This window comes from Dryas octopetala, chromosome 1, assembly GCF_963921425.1.
Source record: "Dryas octopetala chromosome 1, drDryOcto1.1, whole genome shotgun sequence".
In the NCBI taxonomy this organism is placed as follows: Eukaryota; Viridiplantae; Streptophyta; class Magnoliopsida; order Rosales; family Rosaceae; genus Dryas; species Dryas octopetala.
In genome coordinates, this window is record NC_141366.1 from 9,667,328 (window position 1) to 9,690,334 (window position 23,007).

At 35.2% G+C, this 23,007-nt stretch overlaps 3 protein-coding genes across 4 annotated transcripts; 1 reads left to right on the top strand and 2 right to left on the bottom strand.

Annotated features, from left to right (window-relative positions):
• Positions 1-2,642: 2,642 nt before the first annotated feature.
• Positions 2,643-5,457, top strand: LOC147297552 (C-type mannose receptor (DUF620)). Its single transcript, XM_086227462.1, has 3 exons — positions 2,643-3,108; positions 3,203-3,550; positions 4,688-5,457. Exons 1-3 carry the CDS (start codon positions 2,788-2,790, stop codon positions 5,186-5,188), a joined length of 1,170 nt encoding a protein of 389 aa, XP_086083588.1. The 5' UTR covers positions 2,643-2,787; the 3' UTR covers positions 5,189-5,457.
• A 3,249-nt stretch (positions 5,458-8,706) lies between these two features.
• On the bottom strand, positions 8,707-11,002 carry APL (Homeodomain-like superfamily protein). The gene is made up of 6 exons (XM_086241717.1): positions 10,695-11,002; positions 10,480-10,556; positions 10,275-10,335; positions 10,059-10,125; positions 9,758-9,800; positions 8,707-9,657 (listed from the first exon to the last, which is right to left on the bottom strand). Exons 1-6 carry the CDS (start codon positions 10,864-10,866, stop codon positions 8,977-8,979), a joined length of 1,101 nt encoding a protein of 366 aa, XP_086097843.1. The 5' UTR covers positions 10,867-11,002; the 3' UTR covers positions 8,707-8,976.
• A 4,181-nt stretch (positions 11,003-15,183) lies between these two features.
• ALDH5F1 (aldehyde dehydrogenase 5F1) lies at positions 15,184-23,007 on the bottom strand. Of its 2 annotated transcripts, none has more exons than XM_086239881.1 (20): positions 22,753-23,007; positions 21,833-21,946; positions 21,401-21,500; positions 21,173-21,221; positions 20,855-20,942; positions 20,644-20,754; positions 19,892-19,954; positions 19,670-19,780; positions 18,880-18,945; positions 18,675-18,752; positions 18,494-18,571; positions 18,282-18,348; positions 17,475-17,560; positions 17,128-17,160; positions 16,996-17,028; positions 16,590-16,690; positions 16,251-16,336; positions 16,020-16,126; positions 15,865-15,942; positions 15,184-15,435 (listed from the first exon to the last, which is right to left on the bottom strand). In XM_086239881.1, exons 1-20 carry the CDS (start codon positions 22,846-22,848, stop codon positions 15,397-15,399), a joined length of 1,584 nt encoding a protein of 527 aa, XP_086096007.1. In that variant the 5' UTR covers positions 22,849-23,007; the 3' UTR covers positions 15,184-15,396. The 2 variants fall into 2 exon arrangements, with proteins under 2 accessions (XP_086096007.1, XP_086096014.1); XM_086239888.1 differs by having other exon boundaries at positions 22,661-22,801.

The following is a 23,007-nucleotide window of genomic DNA, read 5'->3' on the forward strand; positions in this document are numbered from 1 at the left end:
TTTCTGAGTTGTAGATTTGACAGTGGATGGAGGCAAAGCCAAATATCTACTTTCATTTTCAATTACCTTATCACAAAATTGTTTAAGAAAACACAAGAAAATAACAAGTTTGTTGTCAGTACATATGACAATTAATGATTAATCAAGTGCCTGCTGAAGCTTTTCAAATAGGGCCACAGTTCAAGTCTTTGTGTCCCCTTGCCTAAACCAAAAGGCAAAAGATCATATAAGAGTTAAAGAGTAGTATGTGATAAATACATATTTGCCCTTGTTGGGACAACCGAAGGCCTTGTTTCATTTGAACAGTAGCTACTAGCTAGAGAGCCAAAACTGAGAGGAAGCACCATGTGGGGATTATAGTTAGCATCCTACAAAGCCTAATCATGGCTGCAAGTTTGAATAGATCATTATAGGGTTTAATTAAACAAGATGTCCTGCTTGGCATGAAAGACTGTTTCTTTTTTTGTTATAATGGAATGCATCCAATCATAAACTTATCATAATTTTAATTCATTATTCCACCTATTTTCATCACTTAAGCTAACTCTAATAATTTATAAAAAACTTATTTTTATTACATACATATTGGTCTTGCAAATGATATCTCCTTCATATTGTAAACCTATTGACATATGTTGGATCTACTCTATTAATTTGGACGGGAGAGGATCCGGGTCCAATTAGATGACCCAAAACAACCAAACTTTATATATAAGCCCCAATGATCCGGCCTGTCTCAAGCCCAGGCCCAATAACCATGAACATTTCAAGCTATGGACAGTGGTCCATCAACTTTGCGCATTTTATCAAAGCCCATAAAGTTCCTCATTTAAAACAAGAGAAAGAAAAACAATAAAAATAAAGATCCAAGAGTCTGAAGAGTGAAGACAATGATGGACAAACCTATTATCCTGAATATTCACCACATGTGCAACATTCCTAGAGGATCTAAATCAATGCGGCGTTATGTTTTATTATGTAAATATGCTTCGGGTTTGTGAACCCATTACCCAACCACAAACAATGAAAGTCACAGCTCAACCTTATAGAATAATAGCAGAATAGAACAAAGAGAACAAACTTGGCTTGAAAGATCACCCAAACAAACATCACATCCCCCATCCTCCGCTCCACCACCACCACCACTCAACCTCATTCATTCCCCTAAACCCTTCATTTGATGCAGACCTTCCACCACCACCACCCATTTGCCAAATTGCCACTTGCTATTTTCTATTTGCCCATCTGGGACCAATATCCATCCAATTCGGCCCACCTCTTTGTGGGCCCCATCTGAGTTTCAATAGCCTGCCACGTTGACAAATTAAATTGAACTCGATGTTAATGTTAATTGGATTGGATTGGAAGTTGGAACCTCCTAATCAAGCAAAAAATGGTATCGTTTTTGTATGAATCTGAAGTGGTGTTGGGGGCCTACTTTGGATTGGGATGTGTGAATTGTGTTTATTGTTTTTGACCGAGACAGGAATCAAAAGATGAGGGGAAGATACAGAGAACTAAAGTACTTAGTAGGCGTGAATGTGATGAGATCCTTGTTTTTGGATTTGATAATCAGAGTCTCAGAGTAATTAATTATTACACAAGATTTGGCAGATTTGTCCTATATGGAAGTGGGTGCACAGCCTGCCACCAATTGAACCCAAATTATCATAATAACCTTGGGTGAATTCAAATAAACAAATTAAACAATTAAGAAGAAAATTTAGATTTTATTAATTCTAAATTAGCCGCATAAAAAGTGTCACGTATATAGTGCGACTTTGAATGATATAATAATATTTAGAAAATTTACAATAAATAATATATATGACATTGTAATATTGAATGATCATAATATATATGTAATAGATGGTTTCATTCAAATTTTTTCAAGTAAAATAATATTGCCCATTAAGAATTTTCCTATTCACTATACAGTCTTAAATAAAATAAGAACATATATTAGATAACTTGGTTCCACTCTTAAATGGTCATCCCAGAAAATATAAAGAAGTTCCAACCATTAGGCAGTCGGAAGGCTTTGCACAAACAAGTATATAGAGGTATAGTACCAAGGTAATCATACTTAAGTTCACTATGAATTATTCTATAAATAGTCCAATTCCACATAAATTACATAATAGCTATGTACGTAAGTTCAGTTCTATAAAAAAAGTAACTAATTACCTACTAAAACTATATCAAATGCTTTTTAGTCTTGACAATTCTCGTATTGAAGTACTCGAACCACATTGGTCGTGACCACACCGATACCTATCTCATAACTATATAATCCAAACATCTTCAACATCCATCCAATTTTCAGCACCAATACAATAGCTACCACTATTTTAAATTCCCATTGGAATTCTATGATCCAGACATCTTCATTTTGTACAAAGGACATTTGGGTCATTTACCATTCATGACATGTAAAAGGGTAGGCCAATCCAAATTAGGCCGAGCAGCTCAACAGAATAATAAACATAGAAATAAAACGACAAGAGAGAGAGACCCAAAGAAAGAGGAATAAAGTAATGGACAGGCCAACATGCGAGAGTGTGTTTTTTATTTTAATACCATTCCTCTGCCGTTGGACAGATAAGCTGTCTCTTTTGTCTCTATCCCACACAATTCGTATATCTATCTCCCTCTCCACCTTTTTCTCTCTTTAAAAAACCTCACAGCCATGGCCTTTCTCAGATGAACCCTTAACCTCATTTCATTCATTTACTCCAATCTTTTTGTTAAAAAACAAGCTTCGATCCTCATCTCGACCAAACCATTATGGGTTCAAAGGCGAGAAAGAAGCAGATATGGTGTCCTCAACCATTGACACCACTCATGGAAGGACCAGACCCTGAAATGCAAGAAGAAGGAGGCAAAAAAGAGAGCTCTTGGGAAGCCATACGTGAATGGTTTCGAGTACAAAAGGGTCTTCCTCAAGGAAGTAGTAATTTTCCAAGCTATGGAAGTGGTACTATTAGTCCAGCCAAAAGACAAGATTTAAGGCTCTTGCTTGGTGTGTTGGGCTGTCCTCTAGCACCAATTCCACAACCCAGTGACCCAGTTGACCATCACATCCTTCACATAAAAGACATCCCATTTGTAAGAACAGCCCACATCAAATTATTACATCCTCTACTCTCAAATCAATTCTTTTACCACAGATCGTTGGTACTAATTGATTTTTATTATGTAGGAAACTTCAATAGCGCATTACATTATACAGCAGTACTTGGCAGCCACAGGGTGTTTAAAGCAGCAGAAGTGCAACAAAAACATGTATGCGAGTGGAACAGTGAAGATGGTTTGCTGTGAAACAGAGGTTTCTGCAGGGAGAAATGTGAAGACTTTGGGAACAAGAAGTGGGGAAAGTGGGTGCTTTGTTCTTTGGCAAATGCTGCCTGGCATGTGGTCTTTGGAATTGGTTGTTGGAGGCAACAAGGTGGTGGCTGGTAGTGATGGCAAGACGGTTTGGAGGCATACTCCTTGGCTTGGTACTCATGCTGCCAAAGGTCCCCAACGTCCGTTGCGCCGCATCATACAGGTACTAATTAAATCCACAATCATACCACCAATAATGCACTAAACTTAATTAAGCCAGAGTATATATAGATTGCTACAATTCTTGAAATAGAGACTTATTAAATTCGTCTCAATCACCATGTACATGCATATGCTATTCATTCATGCATTTATTGATTTTGGGCATAAGTATAACGAATTTTGTGGTTTTAACTTTTAAGCCATAAAGAGAAAGAACCCTAGTATTCAATTATTCCAAATACCCTTTAGTTCTTTACCAAACAAAGATAGAGATTGAGGAACAAATCACAATCCCAATAAAATGGTATGTGGGCTGACATTGATAGAGAAACTGTCCCATGCTTTACCCAACACACTTCTTTTTTTTGAACACTTGAAAGGGTTAAGAATGGCACGTGATTGCAGTCCTTACGTCATCTATGATCATATATATGTTACATCTTGTTCTTGGGATTACCACATATGCTGAACAGCCTGAACTAAAGTGTTCCTCTATTATTTCTTGCTTTAACTTTTGCTTTTGCACTTTAGTGAATGCTGCCGGATCTAGTGCATTATGGCTACCCTTTTTTTTTTTTCTCTTTTTTTTTTTTCGTTTTTCACTTCTTCTTTTTTTAGTTTAAATATTTTTTTTTGGAAAAACAAAATTATATTAGCTAATATTTATTATTGCTTTTGTGACACATGCTTCACGTATTCTTGTTTCATTCACATGTACATAAATGACTGAATTGATTACTACAAAAATTTACTATAAGTTTGCGTCAATTATCAATTGTCAACCGCCTACCCATATGAAAACCATTCACATTTGTCTTCTTTATAAAGTAACATCAGGACTTTTAATATTAGAAGATAATGTGACTAAGGAAAAAGGGTAGTAAAGAAATTTCTAGAAGATGAGAATGAGGATATGAACCATCCAAAATCAGTTAACCAGGTATTAAGTTGTAATTCTCTCCATAATGTTGAATAGAATTAAAGTTTAAACCCATCTCTCCCAAATAAATAAAAGAATTAAACATCCAAAAAAACTATTTGGGATAATTAACTACCATTAATTCGCTTAATCTTTATATTTGAACTATATATATATATAAACACACATAAACTTGATCAAGCATCTTATATTTTGCAGGGCCTAGACCCAAAGAGCACAGCAAGCTTGTTTGCCAAGGCACAATGCTTGGGGGAGAAGAGAATAGGTGATGATGATTGCTTTGTCCTAAAAGTCTCAGCCGATCGAGCGGCTGTGATGGAACGAAGCGAGGGGCCCGCAGAAGTGATCAGGCATGCATTATACGGGTATTTTTGCCAAAAGAGTGGCCTTCTCATCTACTTGGAGGACTCACACCTCACCAGGGTCGAAACCCCAGAAAACGAAACTGTGTATTGGGAGACCACCATAGGCAGCAGCATAGCAGATTACAGGGATGTTGGTGGCGTGCTCATTGCCCATCAAGGCCGTTCGATCGCCACAGTGTTCAGGTGCGGTGAGCTGTCCATGCAGTACACAAGGACTAGAATGGAAGAGGTTTGGAGCATTGATGATGTTGTGTTTAATGTGCCAGGGCTTTCCATGGACTATTTCATTGCTCCTGCTGATATATTTGATAGTAGTGCTGGACAATCTCCATGATCATCATTAACGTACTCGACTGAAACTGATCATCGACCTTAATTAATTATTAGGATGTTAATTTGTTGTCTAATTACCAAAAATATTGGTGGTGGGTACACGTTGATATGGTGTAATATTTTGGGGTTTTTTTTTTTTTTTTTTTTTCTTCAAGTGTATTATGTAATGTGTAGTTAGCTTTCATGTCACTAAGCTCAAAATGACAAATCCTAGGATGGGATATATGGAATAAGGGGGTCTTGTATTCTAATCTAATGCATTGTTTTGGAAATCGCCTTTATTTATTTCATTTTTTTCGCCTTTATTCTAGGGAATTTATTTGTACTTCATTTACTGATAAGAAATGTGTCACTAATATGATTGGCTTTAAATTCTTACTGCATGGATGAGAAACTAACATGATTTTTTTTTTTTTTTTTCCTATCCAAAGATACAACACTGTAGTCAGTAGCCCAGGTCTAGTTCTATTTTGGAGTGTGTAGCCCAAGGTAGACTGTTGGGCTCCGTTAGACACGTGGGCCTGGTAATGGATTCCATTGATTCTAATCTTTTTGCCCATCTCTCTGTCATTTTCAAGTAACAAGTGTCCACCCCCAGGAAAGAGAGTTTTTACTTATCACTCAAATTAGGCCCACTTATGAAACCCACGGGGCCCATGTTTAAGCCTGCTGTAGTGCTTCTCGGGCCCATATTAGGAGTTTTCTTTCCAAATGACTAAAGGGGTTTCTATCCATATCAATAAATTTGATCTCCACACCTAAGATGTAAATCATGTAACATCAAATATTTAATGACAAGTTTACCTTTTTCACAAAATAATTGAAAAATATTGTTGTTCCTCTCAAAAAGAAAAAGATAGTTTTTTTTTTTAAAATCAAATTAATAATAAAATATGAGAGGCCAGTCGTGACCTCAAAAATGAAAGGCAAGCATGAGCTAACCTCCAGGATATATTGTGTGGCTTTTTCAAAAATCGTGATTCAATTCCTAAATAGATAAATTCATTTGTGCCAATCCCATATCAAATACCAATTATTTTTTATCAAAGTTTTTTTCCTTTTGGAGGAAATAGTTTTTATCAAAGCTGAATTAGAGATTAGACATCTATACTATACTAAACAAAAGTTGTAATATGTGTCTGTCTCTTTTTTTCCCTTTTTAAAAAATTAACATAAAAAACCATACACTCGATCAATCACACAGCATCTAACGCAAAATAAAGATGAATGAGACTTTTTTTTTTTTTTGGCCAAAAGATGAATGAGACTTTAAATTGCATGGAAGATGATACAAAAGAGCGCCATGCATTTTCATAAGCTAGCTAGGTTAGTTTTAATTAAACTTGTAGAACGTAATTTGATTAACCTAGCTTGGGGCCGGTCAAAATATGAGAGAGAGGGAGAGAGAGAGAGAGAGAGAGGGGGGTGGAGGGCGGACAAAAGAAGCTTCTGGAGTATACTTTGTAAGAAAGAAGCATGCAGGAAATTCTTTACTAAGAGACCTAAAGTTGTGAAATGAGTGTCCGTAACAGAATCCAAAGTATGCTTATATTGGGGGACTGCAAATGATTTGCATTTGCATGGAAGGATGTGCCTTGAATGACAGCATCCTAATTACTATAATTAATCATAAGGTGATCATGATTCTGTATAAATATATCAACACAATTGCATGCAAAATTAATGTTATATAAATAAATTAAAACTAAGATAGCTGCATGCAGTAAGCCATGCATATATATATATATGCATATATCATCATCATCATCATCGTCAGCTTTTGATGCAATTAGAGTAGAAGTAGTAGTAGTACCCCAGTAGCTTTAACTTTGTGCATTAGTACTACTACCTACATAATAAAGGTAGAAGCTTCCTCGATATGTGCACGCGTGGGAGTGCGTTGTATTCTTCCTTCCCTTTAGGCTTTATTATCTTTTCTTCTTTCTCACTCACTCTCTCTCTTGAAGTCTTGAGTGAGTGAGTGAGTACTTGCTAGTGTCTGTCTGTGTGGAGATCAAAGGGGGGAGCTAGCTTTCCTGCCAACTTGCAGTGCCTAAATTTTCTCTGCAACCAATAAAGGTGGTCTCGATCTGCAGCAGGTAGTAGTGGCACCACTACTATCTTTTTCCACAACCATTTAAAAGACAACCCTGATCTCTGCACTGAACTGCATGGATCTATTACCCAATCTAGACCTAGAGAAAGAGATCAGCTAGCTAGCTAGCTAGCAGCTAGGTGCCTAATAACCTGTTATAACATATTTATATGGGTCTTAAATAACAATCCTTGGAGATAAATTAGTAATTGGAAATTGATTACACAAATATCATCCATGCATCGATCATTATCCAATACACCATAGAGTTTCCTGCACTATATATATATATATTATATATATCTCCAACATATTAAGAAGGTTGTTTTCTAATTAATTGGGCATTCTCCTAGTAATATACTTTGTAAGCAGTAGTGTTAATTAATTGTATTAATTAATTAGAGGATGAGGTCAGGCATGTATATATTCTTGCTGAGTAGTAAAGGAAAATGATGATGAGAGGTACACTTGTTGTCCTCTTTGTTTGACACCCAAGCTAGGAATGTGAAGCACTAAAGAGTAAAAGAAAGGCATGAAAGATAGATACTGTTGGTCGGTTTCTCTTGTAGAAAATTCTTCCTCATCCCACAAAAGGAGCATATATATATATATATATATCAAAAACCCTTGTAGATATCTCTCTGTGCCAAATTAATATTGAGAATTGTTTCACTGTTAATAATTAATAAATTTTCTTTTAATTAACGTACTTTACTGCTCGTTGCTTCATGTAAGGCAGCAAGTGTTCCCTATATTATCTTTTTCTATACTGGGGGTTATAGTCTGTACATTTTTTAATTATCCCAATGGTTTTGTCTGCAATAACAAGACTAACAAACTTGGACCAATATCTAACTTTAAAAGCAGCACTTGTTTCAAATCACATTGACCATATATACATTTGCCAGGGTTAACAATTAACAACATGTACAAAAATTATAATTAAAGATGAAAAAAGAGAGAATAAAAAAGTTGAGATCTCATAATAACTTCAAATGGGTGCATGCATGTCAGATATATGGTTAGAGTTCAATACTAAACAATGTATTACCACCAAAATGGTAATACATTTTTTTCTTGAAAATTATATATAGTAAAATTTGTATGGAATTAAACTGTTGTAATTAAATACCTATGGGAGACATAAAGGTTTCCCTTAATTATCAGGCTTGAAAAGTTGGAAATTAACATATGCAAGTAAGGCACAATCTTAATTAATTAAATAGTGAAAAATTAAATTTTGTTTAACTTGCATAGTACTTTTCTTTCTCTTTTTTCTAGCATAGTACTTTTCTTTCTCAATCATATATATACTTGCTAAACAAATTAATAGAAAAACCTGCGCGCATATACAGTAGTAACAGTACTATATATAGTGAGACAAAATTGTGGAATGTTGCATGCACCTTGCTATATATAAGTCATGAGCAATATTAATTTTATTCATGTCTAGATCAATTTTCCATGACATATTGCATGGGAATGTGAAAATTAAGTATCAAGAAGCTACAAGGGATCACACTAAGTTACAAATGTACTGATAAAATTAACAATGTAACTTTTATAGGTTCGCCATGCATGGCATTTTATCATACTTATAGTAGATTGAAACCCTAATGTGATGACTTGCTAACCTTCATGACCAAAACCCTAGATCCTTCTCATCTTCATACTTCAAAACCTATAGATGGGCCTCACCCGAATGGGGAATTTCTTCCTTGTCGGACACCAGCGTTGATCATGGGGCTCATCCGGTCTGACCCTAGTGGCGCTCCTCTCCGCGGTGAAGGCCTTTCAAGTTTATTTTCAAACTTCTTCTCATCACCTTGGATCAACGGCTTTGATTCGTAAATGTCCGAAATTGAATCGATCTCCGTGCCTCTTTGGATTGACGATGGTGCCATTTGGATCTGATCTGATGCCTTGAAAGGATCATCCTGAGGTCCAAGACATGAAGCAGCTGTTCCTAAGTCTTGAAGCCGGAGATCATCAGACCAAATCAAAGGGCTCTTACCACTACCACTATAATTATTAGGACTAGGCCTCTTCTTTGATCCCAAGCACATATTGTTATCATTGTTTGGCATAAAACTATGATGATCAAGAGATGGCCTGTCCAAGTTGTGTTGGAGATCAAGGTGATCACCTCCATATATGTTAAGGTCTTGAAATGATGGAAAGTTGAGAGGAGAATTGAAATCTTTCAGATTTCCCATGTCACCAGGATTAACACCTTGATTTCCCATATTACCCTTGTAGCTTAACCCTGCAGATGCCATATTGTTTTCACCTGCAAGAGTTTGACAGGCTTTCTCTAATATACTTTGCATGTACTTCCCTTGAGCCTCAATCCTCAACTGAAGGTGCTTCTGGACCTGTTATATTTATTATATAATATATATTAATTAAAATGAAGAAGAAGATCATCCATGAATTAATTTATTTTGCATGTGTTTAATTATAATTATAAATTACCTCCAATTGTTCATGCAGTCTTCTCTGCACCTCCATTTGCATCCTAATTGCATCAACCATGTGGTAATTATTACTGTTATATACAGTTTTTCACATATATTCCACAAGAAAATCCGAAACCCCAGCCGACCCCAAACAAAGCATGAAAGGATGCACTTAGGCCATCGATGTTTTTCGTTAAAAGGAGAAAGAAATTATATAGCAATATAAAAGTAACTCCTTCATTGATATATAAACTGCATCTTGATTAATTGAAAAAGTAAAAGAAAAAAATCAAATTAAAGAATTCATAAATACATACTCGTTCATACTGCGGCCTATCATTCCCGAAGAAGAAGCACTATTTCGTTGAAGATCTAGTGGAGATGCTGCCATGATCATGAGAATTGATAAACCAAGATTAGTTATGTCAATAATTTTGTTTTAAAAAACTATAAATTGTTAAAATGAAGATAAAGCAGTCCAAATTAACTATGAAGAACCCTAGAAAGAATAAGAGTTAACGTTTCATACGTACCATGATCCTTAATGGAGTGATCATTAAATTCTTTGTGAGGTTGCTTCCCGAGCCTGAATTTCTATTCAGGTAGATAATGAAAAGAAGGAAAAGAGAGAAAAAGAAGAAATAAATTTTGTCAAGCCGACCCCGAAAAATGGAATGTTGTAAAAGTGAAGTAAAGAAAAAGATCAATTAGTTTGAAAAATTGTTGTGTATGCAAAACCTGGAGGTGACTCTTGAGGTGGTAAAGTGTAAGACCCTTCACACCCATAACCCTCATGATAGTCTTTGGTGTTGCCTCTGAAAATTAACACATAAAAAGAACAAAACAAATTATGAGCATATATAACACAATTATTAAGGAAGTGCATATATGTTTTATAAATATGCATGAAAGATATGATTCAAGAAATTCAGGGTGCAAAGGTGAAGTAGTACTGTCTGGTCCTCCGAGCTGAGTGACAGCGTCGACAAAGCGTTCATGGAGCTCGACAGTCCACCTGAGGCGGGGCTTAGGGTCAGTGGTGAGGACAAGGCCAGAGTCCCCTTGGACACACATGGGTCTGTCATGGGAATTCATAGTTGACGGCTTCTTGTGTTGTTGGAACATTCTTTTTCTCTCTCTCTCTCTCTCTCTTTCTCTCAGAGGGGGCTCTGGGAATACCGAGAGATTCAAGAACAAATGCGATGCAAATAGGGAAGAATAGGGTGCGTTTTTGAAGAGAAGAGAGGAGGTGGGTTGGCTTTGGTTTCTCAAGTACTGCTAGTAGAAAAGCATGGGAGACAACCCAACCTTGTATAAAAGAAAATGTTTAATTAATATTAAAAAAATAAAGAGAAAAGAAAATTAAAGCACACCCTACCTATTCTACAATGTGTGCTGGCCTTCCTTTGCCAAAAGATACTCTCTCTCTCTCTCGATCCCTCTCCCGACACTTCTTCACTAATCTACTTGTGTCAAGATTATTTACAAGAATGTAATTAAATAGAGAGGATCATATATATTATAATGTTAATTAAGGGAGTGTGTATTTGGGTAATGTATCCTTTTTTGAGAGTAGTGTATCTTTAATTTGTTATCTCCAAAAGAGGAGTACTATATGATCTTTGTAGTGTTACATATTCTGTTAGCATGTGAAGCTTTTTTTTGCATTAAGATATGAATGAGACCCCTCATGATGGCAATGATGATGGGCAGTGTGTTGTACTTTATTACCCCCTTCTTTTTTTCTGAACCATATATACATTATATATAACAGCTGCATGCTACCCTCTCCTAGCCTTGATCATTATAAACATATATATTCATCATTTTGATCCTTGGTTTCTTTTAGTATGTTTACTTCGAACCAATAATCTATCAAGCATGATGTTTAGAACACAAAGACATTGCTTTATGTCATTACCAACAAAAAGGTTTCAATGATACTTGACAGGAAAATTTTTATGATGAAGGGATTCTCTGTCTAGATTTTTGGGACTGATCATTGCCCTTATATCATGCATGTTTGTAATGTAGGATTCATTTGTCATCAAACCCATTATTTTTCTAGTCCTTTTCTCCTGCTCCTAGATTTGATTCAATGTCATGAGTGTTTAGAAGTAACCTTTGTTATCATTAAATATAATTTAAATTACTTGTTTTTCTATTATTCAATTTTAATTAAGCTCTATCTTTTTGGAAGATTCTGAATCTATCATTATTATTTGAATGTTAGAGATTGTAACAAAGCTTTTGCTCACATATGATTACAAGAACTTGGTTAATTATGTGCAAAAAAATCCAAATGGCATTAATAGAGATCGATGTGACCCATTAGATCGATCTTATTCTAGAGTTAAATATTTATTAGTGTTCATTGTGTCTGTTTAATTAACATAAGCTTTATCTTGGTTTTCATAGCGAATTTATATAAACATTTCTGGCATAATATTCCATGAATTTTCAACTTTTATTTTGTAGCTAGAACAACTTCCATAAATAAATATATGCATGGATTATGTTTCTTCTTACATCTTTGATAAATGTGCAACATAAGCTGGATTTCTACATGCCACACTATATACATTCCAATAATATTGTTGTATTTGATAATCCATTTGACCTTCAAATTAAAGTTTTCATGCCAAAACCATTTAACACTCAAACTTTGATTCTAAGGTTCTCAAGAATCAAAATACACTTTGATATATAAGGTTTAAGCTTAAGAATTTGGTATTCACATAAGGTTTAGTACATAGAGTATAAGTAGAAGATCCAAACTCTACAATATATTGGGAAGGTATGTGGAGATAAATTAAGTATATCACATATGTAATTTATAAGATTAATAATCAAAATGGGATCTTCTATCATGGATGAGAAAGCACTAAAAAACAACAAAAATATGGAGGAACCAACTTTAGGGTCTGTGGTTGGTAATATATGAGGACGTGAACATCAATGCATAAAGAGTATTGTAATGTGGAGCTTTTGATGACAGGAGTAGGGGACCTTAGCCTTACTTCTTCTAAAGCTTGCTGGGCCTCCTTAACCCTTATCACTTTTGTGGATTTGAAGACTGCTCTGCCATGCATTTCTACTCCAATCCAAACCGAAACAAACAAAACTACTCAAGTAAGGTCAAACCCAATAAATTGACACACAAGACCCCACTCACTCCATCTCTGTTCTAAAGGAATGTAAAATTAGCCTAATTAGGATGAGTAATAAGAATTATATATATATGAGGCTTAATTAAGGGAAATTGAAAAAGAAAAAGAGAAAAAAAAAATTACATAAAGCTCTCTCTCTCTCTCTCTCTCTCTCGTGTCTTAAGAAGTAGGAAGGATGAAGAGATATATATTCTCCAGTCACACTCTGACATGTTAATAATTGAAATTATTTATTTTTTTAGGTTTATCTACAAAGATTATTCATAAAAAAAATTAGCTAATTAAATCAAAAATTATTTAATTATTTAAACTGTGCAAGCAATTTTAGTTTGTCGAATAAATTTGAAATTATTGATAATAATATTAATCCAACGGTGAAAAGATTTTAAACTATTTGAGTTTTTGTTTGGATGATTTTTGAAGTAGTTGAAGAAAACTTTAAAATAGAGATTTCGATCATTAATCACAAACTATGATAGATGAGGACCTCCACACTTTTTCATTGTACTTAGACATTCTCTGTTTATCCTTCCTTATTGTTTAAGCTCATGAAAATGTTAAATCTACTAAGAGGCTATACAAATCTACAGAAGTCAATACATACAACTTACATCACCCCAAAAAATGCATACCATTTGGTATTTACCCAAACCAAATTGGGAATAAATGCTTTCTTCTTTGACAATCAAAGGAGATTCTTCTCCCAAAAATCTAGAACTCCATGAGTTACACAAAGCTCATTAATCTGTTTAAGATATTAGAACATTTACGACCGTCCCATCTTGTACATGATTTGGTCCCACTGATAAAAGATGTTGACCAGGCCCCACTCAGTTATTCAAATCAAACCTATGCATGCATGCCAGGTAGGAAATCAAACATTAATTGCAGCATAGATGATTTGGGTGTCCTAGATTTGACCCTCCCCCACCACCCCTTTGCATGTAAACGAAATTGCTTTATATACATTTTGGTTTGGCACCTCTCTATCCAAATTAATGTGTGAAATACAAAGCATTTGATATATAATATTTAGAATTGGAGATGCTTCTTTAGACCACCACCATTGTCACAATTAATGGCTGTACCTTTATTATATATTCAAGCAAAGTTGGGATTTAACTTTTAGTTCGCAATTAATAATGTTTTTAATTCAAAGCCATATAAGCCAGTGGAAAAGTGGGTTGGCTTAGTGTTAAGGGCATGTTTGCTTGAATTTCAAGCATCTTTATGTGATCTAGAGGAATTATTCTTTAAAATGAATATATTCCTTTGAAGGTGAATTTGCGGGACCCTACTTTATGTACAATTTGAATACCTTTACAAAGCTTCCCGCTTTTCTATCGAGTTTCCCATGAAGGATTGGAATTTGGACAGCATGCATGGTGCATCAGCATCACCATGCATGCATGATTTCATTGTAGCAATTCGATCAATGAATTAGAAGTCAAGATATACATGTAAGAGGATGGTGATGATGATAATGATGATGTTTTTCTTCTTTATTTTATTCTGTATTTTTTGTAATTTTTGATAATGGAAATGGTGGAGATGATAGATGAGAAATAATGTTTGATCTTGAAGGTATATGTAACATTGGGAATATATGATATTCCATTGTCATATTCACATCCTTTTCACAGGATATATTAAACTAGATTGCATAAATTGAGTCAGTTCAGAACTCTTTAGAATGGCAGGCTGACCTACACTTCTTAACATGCTTTTAAGGACCCTCTAATATAATTTGGAAAGTTAAAAAGAAAATATTTGGATTGTGGATTAGCCCAGTGGTGTGGGACTTCCATCCAGCCCAAGCCCATCTCAATGTAGTATGAGACTTCTATCTAGCCCAAGCCTAACTTAGTTGCTAATATGTATGGTAATGTACCCATATTGGCCATTCGACCAATAAAATCGATGGTGAACTTGAAAATTTGATCAGAAATTTTGCCCTTTTGAGTGTAGTGATCAAAATATTAAAAAATCATATGAAAAACAAACTCAGCCATGGCTGGAAGCTTGGAAGATAGGAGGTTACCCGCATCTTTATATCCAGAGGGCAAAATTGGAGTTTTGGCAAATTTTTTGAAAAGTTGGTGAAGCGATCAAATTTGTGGGTGTATTTAGCAACTCAATGCTATGGACTTTGGACTAGGCCCAGAAGAAATCTTACCCTCACCTCCAGTCTGAGCCACAAGGTGCTAGTGATTGAAGGCCCACCCCAATTCTCTAACTTGCTTGCCATTTTCGCTTTTGTAACTTGCCATAGTAGAAACATCAAAACTAAGAACTTATTTTCTGTCCATACAACACTGCATCAAAACTAAAAACTTGCGTTTCCATACAACAAAAACTTATTTCTGCTCTCACAACGCTTATTTTTCCAGTACAACACATTTCTTAAGTCAAAAAGGTTACATCAGGTTCTAACTTGTGTTTTAAGTTTGGCAGGCAAGGAACCACCAGCTAGAAACCAGGCACATCAATTGCTGCTCATATTCCCCAGGCACACGTATTTCATCTGCAACACAGTATTACGAATAGCCTTAATATTATTCGGTAGAATTAAAATGGTATCGCAGGTGCATATATAACTTGTCTATAAGATACAGTTCCAAACTTCTGAATCAATATGATAGGAATATTATACAAACTTTTAACAAATTCAGAATGAAAGAAATGCGCATTAGTAAAGGAGATAGAATGAGAATAAAAATATACAGACCAATAAGTATATCCATTCCTCGACGCAAACACACATGAACATGCAGTTGTGTACGTGTGAGTGCACATGCATGCATCATACTTTAAAATTATGTTGGATACTTATTTTTTTTTTTTTTTCTAAAATCAGAGATTATTCAAGAAAACAGGTGCTAATGGCCACTTTATAAGTCACTCCAATTTCTCTTGCAAGTATAATAAAAAGGGTTATCTTTAGTACACTTACTTCCAAATATTCATCCATCCCATACTTGGAACCTTCCCGTCCAAGACCAGATTGTTTGACACCTCCAAATGGAGCCACCTTCATTGATACAGATAATAATGAATCTGTAATTAAAAAAGAGAAAAAAAAAACTATGGAAGCAGTGTGGGACCCACCTCTGTTGAAACTAAGCCTTCATTGACACCAACAATTCCATATTCAAGAGCTTCAGCGATACGCCATGAACGTTGAACATTATTTGTAAATATGTAAGCAGCTAACCCTGCATATGCATGCAGAAGAACATGATGATGTGTAGCAAAACAGGACTTTGAATGGAAAAAGCGCCATTTTCCCTAATGTCCTAATGGTGGTATCAAATTATGATGGGAAGCTCCAAAAAGAACCTGCATTGGTGTCATTAGCAATGTGGAGAGCCTCATCCTCAGTTTTGAAACGCAAAACGGGTGCCACAGGTCCAAATACTTCCTCTCTGAGCCAAGACAAAATGTAATAATATACTCAACATTACAAGAAGGCAATAGTTGTTAAGCACAACTAGACAAAATTTTGCAGACCAAAAGCATCCATGAAAGAAAGTAATAAGTAGAAGCTAAGCACCCTTGCAATCATCTCACCCTCAATAATGAGTGTCAAAGTTCATTAATTCAAACAATCAAATACTAACACTTGATTATGGAATTTAAATATAGCTAACATATGGTACATGTTAGACAAGTGTTTACCTTGATATACGCATGTCATTCTTGACATCACTGAGAACTGTAGGCTCATAAAAGGTCATTCCAAGGCTATGCCTTTTGGCCCCAATAACAACTTTTGCTCCCTTAATAAGATCAATTATTAAAGAAAGCAAGTCATTAATGTTTGAAAGAAAAGTTTCATTCATTTTATGTCCTTAAGTAACATTGAATAAACGAGCAAAGCAAAAATCAGTGGGATAGTAACATAACAGTAAGGAGGAAGCTAAAGGTAGATAGTTTTCTTCCAACAGATCTTAGTTCCAAGTTCCAACCAACTTAAATGTACCAACAAAGTCAAATTTTTACAATCATTCTTCAAGGTCGAGCTTAATATTTTTGTGGCACCATCATCACAACAACTAATCAATAGAAAATGTAGAAAACTAACCTTTGATGTAGCATCTTGAATAAGTGATTCAACCTGTAATGTGAATTCCCAAAGTGACATAAAAAAATTTATAAAAGTGAAGAGAGGATCATAGACATAATGAAAATTACAAATTTGAATAGAAATCCAAACCTTTTGTACGGCTGCTTCATTGATTAGAGGACCCTACAAGAAATGAAAACAATAAAGTTTAACCATGAACCTTTTAGCTTAAGTAACTTCTGGTTGAGTATTATCTGGTTGAGCAGGAGTGATAAGGAAACTCTTATAAATACTAACAACCTAAATAGTTGTCCAGGTGGGTCCAAGAATTATCATTTTTCAAGTCAGATAATATAGAAGATATTGGAGTTCAACATAGCAGGTCATTAACCAATAAGATACTATTGGCTATATATTGGTGACTTCCAAGTGTATGTCATAGAAACAAAAAGGCAACCACGAAAGAAATTTGACAGAAAATGTGTGAATGAGACTACCTGGACAACACCTTCACTAAAGCCATGACCAACTTGCAGATTTTGGACAGCTTTCGACAAAGCATCCACAAATTTCTCATAGATACCTGAACAGATAACAATTTACTTAGAAACTAGCACTATGCATTTTGAGTCCTATGAGTTGCACGAGAAGCCCACCAAACAAGAAACGGAATTCAAATCATAAAATAAAGTCAAAATCCGGTTTCTACACATACATGAGAGCTTTAAGTATTATAATCAGAATATGCAGCATTAACATCACAACTACCAACTCCAGACAGCAAACATAATCTTGTTTTTCAAAAAAAAAAAAAAAAAAAATCACTATTAATGTAATATAATGAGTTTTACAAAGATTAAAAACTTGAACAATACCCCTCTTAGCTATTTCATACTATAGCTCTTTAAAAAATACCAACAAAATATGGAGCCATGTCTCATTGTCCATTTTATGGGAAATAATGATTGTTTACCATCTCAAGTCCTCCTTGAAAAAATTGCAAGATAAAACATTTTTTGTGTTTAAAGGACTAGGAAGCACATTCTTCTAGCAAGGACTTTTATGAATTAACAGGCTTCAGTAACTTCAAATCTTATACTTGCCACTGGGAAGCAGCTATTTCTTAATGAGAAGACAGCACCAGAGCTTCCAATGTTTATGAGCATACATCAATGTCTAGTCTCAGCATCTCAGCACGAGGGAGCATTCACTCAACTAGAAAAGTAACACAAACTGAACAGCACTATGGTTTCAAACAGACAAGCATAAAGGTTGTAAATATTTGAATGCATTTTCATCCATACCTTCTTGAACAATAATCCTATTTGCACAAACACATGTCTGTCCACTATTGCGGAACTTTGCTGCAAGCTGCAAAATAAATTGCAGGATTCAGCCAATGAATTTAACAAAAAGGGAGAACCCTTGAACAAAGAATACAAAATACACACAGACAGAATAATACCTAACTTTGTAATGGGAAATGGGAAAATGTGCTTAAAAGCCTTTTACTTACAGTTCCTTTTACCGCCAAATCCAGGTCTGCATCATCAAAGACTATGCAGGGTGCATTGCCTCCGAGTTCAAGAGATACCTAAAATAATCAACAAACAAAAGCAATTAACCACATGATGATTCCTCAGGCCTCACTGTTTTAGCATATGCGCTTATCCTATAGACTAATCCTATATCTTTACCTTTTTAACAGTTCCAGCTGCACCAGCCATCAACTTCTTTCCGACAGCTGTTGAGCCTGTGAAAGTGATCTTTCTTACCTGAATAAGTTGTAGGAAGCAAGAAGGGTTAATGTTTTATATTTTCTATATCTACATATATCCACAAGAAAATTGCATTATGGTGTCACATGAAGAAAAGGAATGGGTTATATAAACTGTACAAAACCTGTGGACTTGCAAGTAAAGCATCCCCAATTTCGGAAGCTTTTCCCATAACCACATTCACCACACCCTATATCAGAAAGGGTGAACGCCATTAGAAACAAACGAGGCAGTAAAAATTAATTGTGATGACTGGTGACTGAAGCAAAAAAAAGAAAATGGAAAATCAATGTTTAGAAAAGATTTAAGATCCACAAGTACCTATGACAAAGTAGATGTATATGTTTCATATTCCATGATGCCTCTTTGTGCATCAGGATTTTTCTTTTAAAAAAGAAAAATTGCCAAATTTAGCACCGGCATATAGAATACTAAAAAGCAACTGATGATTGAGTCTCCAAAAGGATATAGGTGTCAACTATTCATTATCTTCAGAAGAGGGAAGATGAAAAACCCACTTTGTGGTCATGATGGCAAAGTTTTTCCGAAAACCAACCTTTCATAAAACTGTAAATATCAAAACATAAACACCTACATCTTTATAAATAAATTTACATGTTCAAATTTGTAATATCTCAAATTCTAAAGCAATGGTAGAGACATTTGGTTCAAGCACCATTTATAAAACTTTAATTAACAGAACAGAAACACTTGTAGCATTAAACACTTAATTAACACATCATTTCCAGCACCAAACTGACAAATGACAATATATAATTACATGTCAAGGTTACCTTATACTTAGTAAGTGTAAGGAATATCTCAACAGCTTGCGGGTAAGAAATATTACCCGCAAGGTTACATTATACTTAATAAGTGTGCATATGTGTGTGTGCGCGTGTAAGAAATATTACCGGTGGTATTCCGGCTTGAAGGGAGAGCTCAGCTGCTGCTAAAGCTGTGAGGGGTGTAAGTTCTGAGGGTTTTATGACCACTGTACAGCCACTTGCAAGAGCAGGACCAACCTGAAACAAGTGAGGAGCAGAACAGGAATCTTGTAAATGACAGGCATACACTAAAAAGGCCGTGTGGTTTTACTTAATCAATTCTGCACCATTCTATAAAACAAAAAACACCTTGCGGGTAATCATAGCCAACGGGAAGTTCCAGGGTGTAACTGCGCCAACAACACCTACAGGCTGCAAAAGAAAATTTAATAAGAGATCAAAGAATAAATACAAAAGTAAATCAAACCCCCTGCTTTCCACCCCAAAAAAAAGCCAAATATCTTATGTTGGTCTATTTTATTCTAAATATTGATAATAGAAATCTTAGGAACCCTGCAGTTGGGCATTAATGGGAATTATTGAAGGATAGCAACCATAACAGGTCTATGCTTTCTAGGCTGCTGAAAGTGGGTGATATGTTTTCAGAAGAATTAGATTCTACCCTGTGAGGTCTTAGATGCCACGAGGCCATGATGGATAGACTATTAGACTGAAACATCATCAAATGGCTGGAAAAAACACAGATGTAAGTTGTTCACTCGTTTTTATTGAAATATGAAATCTGTGGCAGACACCGACACCCCCCCCCCCCCCCCCCCCTCTCCTAAACAGCACTGCAGCACCTCCTTAAGTTTTCAAAAATCTTCATGGTAAAAAGAATATATCGCTACTCGAAGAATTTTGTACTAATGTATTTGTACATTTAGATGGCATATTTAACATCAATGGAAATGTACATTTGCATTCTTTCCCTTTTTTTCTTTTAGATTTTTTCATCAAACCCCTCAAATGTATTCCCAAGATTTGGCTATTGGATGAACTATTCTCATTTGGAGTGATTATATAGGACATCAAAACGTAAAAGAAACATTTTAGATCACCTGCTTCAAAACAAACAACCGTCGATCAGCAAGAGTTGATGGAATTATATCACCATATACACGTTTTGCCTCCTCGGCAAAGAACTCAATATACCCAGCCCCATAAATCACCTGTAATATCAGTTTGTATGACATGTTGATGGATGGAAGTAAGAAGCAAAGCTAAAGCTAATTACTTAAATTCTGTAAACAAAAGTTTGAAATGGGATACCTCACCCATGGCTTCTTTCAGAGGTTTTCCTTGCTCCAAGGTAATGAGTTGTCCGAGCTCTTCTTTGTGGGTAATTAGTAGATCGTACCTTGAAATATTTGAAGGAATATGAATATCAATAAGTGTATAAAACTTCTAGCATCCTGATGCAGCATTGGAGATTAACAAGCAGAGCTCTAAGGGAGCATTAACCACACTATATGCAAGTACAGAGTTTAACTTCAAAGAGAATCAATGAATAATAACGACATTAAGTACAGAGTTTAGATGAAAATTTTTACAAAAAGCAGATATAGAATCGTAGGACAGCAGTAGTACCATTTTCTAAGATATTTGCTCCTTTCAGCAGCAGTGAGCTTGCTCCAAGCTATATACAGATAAAAAAGTTTAGATACTTAATTTAAACTATGTGAAATATGACAACATCTACTTTTACAAGATAGGATACACATAAGCACTATTAATTCCGTTTAAGGAAGTATTCAAAAGCAAATTTCTACAAGTGTCTAATGTGATCACAATGGGGATCAGTCAAAAGTCACATACAATAAAATGCATCATAGGCTGAAGATATTGCATGATTAGTCTCCTTTTGACCCATGCATGGGACAGTTGTTATGACATCACCAGTTGCCGGATTGTGAACCTGCCATGATATGAAATAGAAGCGATAGCTGACAACTGACAGGATAAGTATCAGACCAAAGCAAAAATGATTGAGAAGAGCAAAAGATGTGATAAAAGGTTGGTGGGGGGGGGGGGGGGGGGGGAGGGGTTTAGTAGGTGTTCCTTCTTTCTCAAACAAATACTATTCAATAGAAAAAATATATATATATATATACATACATATAATATATATATATATATATATGAAGCATGAAACCAGCAATTTTAGAACCAGATAACTATTATAGATTTAATTGTAAGGATCATTCAAAGGCATAGGCATCAGAGAAAACGAAAAGGCTTTCTTCATACCTGTATAGTGTTCCCATCATATGCATCAGACCATTTGCCTCCGATAAGGCCCTGGCTACGTAATAGACCAGAACTGTTGAGCCGAGAAACAAAACTTTTTGTGTCCATGCTTATCTGACATCCAAATCCCTCATTCAAAATTTAATATATCCAAAAAATACTACTTTAAAATAGAAAATTATAAATAAATTGTAGAAAAAACAAAATTTGAAACATGTACAATCTATTGACTATAAAGGAGAGTAATCCAAACATATCCAAATAAAACTACTACTAGAGTAGAAGAAAAACCACATTTGCAGCTACAAAGAATGCTTTCATTTGCTCAATTTTGCAAGTGACTCTCTTTTAACAATCAGGTTTGAGGTACATATAGTGAAAAAAAATTGCAAGGGACAGAACAAGAGTATATTAGCATATTGTGGTTCTAATATAAAATTGGAAAGCTCCTTCAACATCTCAAGCAACTCCCCGGACCATATTTAATCCAACCCATAATCACACAGACCCATCTCGATCACAAACAAAACAATCTAGGGGTATTCTATAAATAGAGAGAAATATCAAAATGAAAACCCATAACTATTTTAAATAAAACTCAGAAATTTAGCAAACACAGCAATATTTCTCATAGAACATTGACGCTGTTGCCAACCTGATCAACCTCAATCAAATTGATCTTCAATTTCTTTATAAAAAAAAAAAAAAAAAAAACCCAGCTCAAATTGAAAACTCCATATTTTGATCAACATTTCCAACCAACCCAAATGCACACACACACATGATGATACATACAAAACATAGAGCATGATGAAGGCAATTACTTACTAGTGCTCACTGTTGCAGTATGAGGCACTTCAGCTCTGGTGCGATATAAATACACAAACACAGAGCTATCAGAAGCAGGTGGATTGGGTTACCTGGCGAGAGATGAGAGTAGAGCGGGCGTGCATGGAAGGCAAATGTGAGAAAAGCTTCAAGGAGCGAGCTGGAAAGCGTGACACTCTGAAGGTCATGTCAGATTCAAATTTGTCTCTTCTTCTTCCTCTGCTTCCAGGAAGCTCACCACTCTGATTTTCTCTTGCTTCGATGGAGTTCACTGCTTAAATCTCACTCACTGAACTCACTCAGTGGCTGTGTGACAAACTGACTACTATTTTGACCATTTTATACAT

Bases quoted from the DNA above. Each gene is read 5' to 3' on its own strand.
- ALDH5F1 (XM_086239881.1), bottom strand. From the start codon at position 22,848: ATGACCTTCAGAGTGTCACGCTTTCCAGCTCGCTCCTTGAAGCTTTTC. The intron at 17,561-18,281 runs GTATGGATGAAA...TTATCTGTTCAG, and splicing joins TAGGATTATTGTTCAAGAAG to GTATCTATGAGAAATTTGTG. The intron at 16,691-16,995 runs GTTAGTTTTCTA...GATCTTATTAAG, and splicing joins TTCAAGATGCTACATCAAAG to GGAGCAAAAGTTGTTATTGG.
- LOC147297552 (XM_086227462.1), top strand. From the start codon at position 2,788: ATGGGTTCAAAGGCGAGAAAGAAGCAGATATGGTGTCCTCAACCATTG. The intron at 3,109-3,202 runs GTAAGAACAGCC...TTTATTATGTAG, and splicing joins ACATAAAAGACATCCCATTT to GAAACTTCAATAGCGCATTA. The intron at 3,551-4,687 runs GTACTAATTAAA...TATATTTTGCAG, and splicing joins CGTTGCGCCGCATCATACAG to GGCCTAGACCCAAAGAGCAC.
- APL (XM_086241717.1), bottom strand. From the start codon at position 10,866: ATGTTCCAACAACACAAGAAGCCGTCAACTATGAATTCCCATGACAGA. The intron at 9,801-10,058 runs GTATGTATTTAT...TGATGCAATTAG, and splicing joins ATAGGCCGCAGTATGAACGA to GATGCAAATGGAGGTGCAGA. The intron at 9,658-9,757 runs GTAATTTATAAT...TAAATATAACAG, and splicing joins GACTGCATGAACAATTGGAG to GTCCAGAAGCACCTTCAGTT.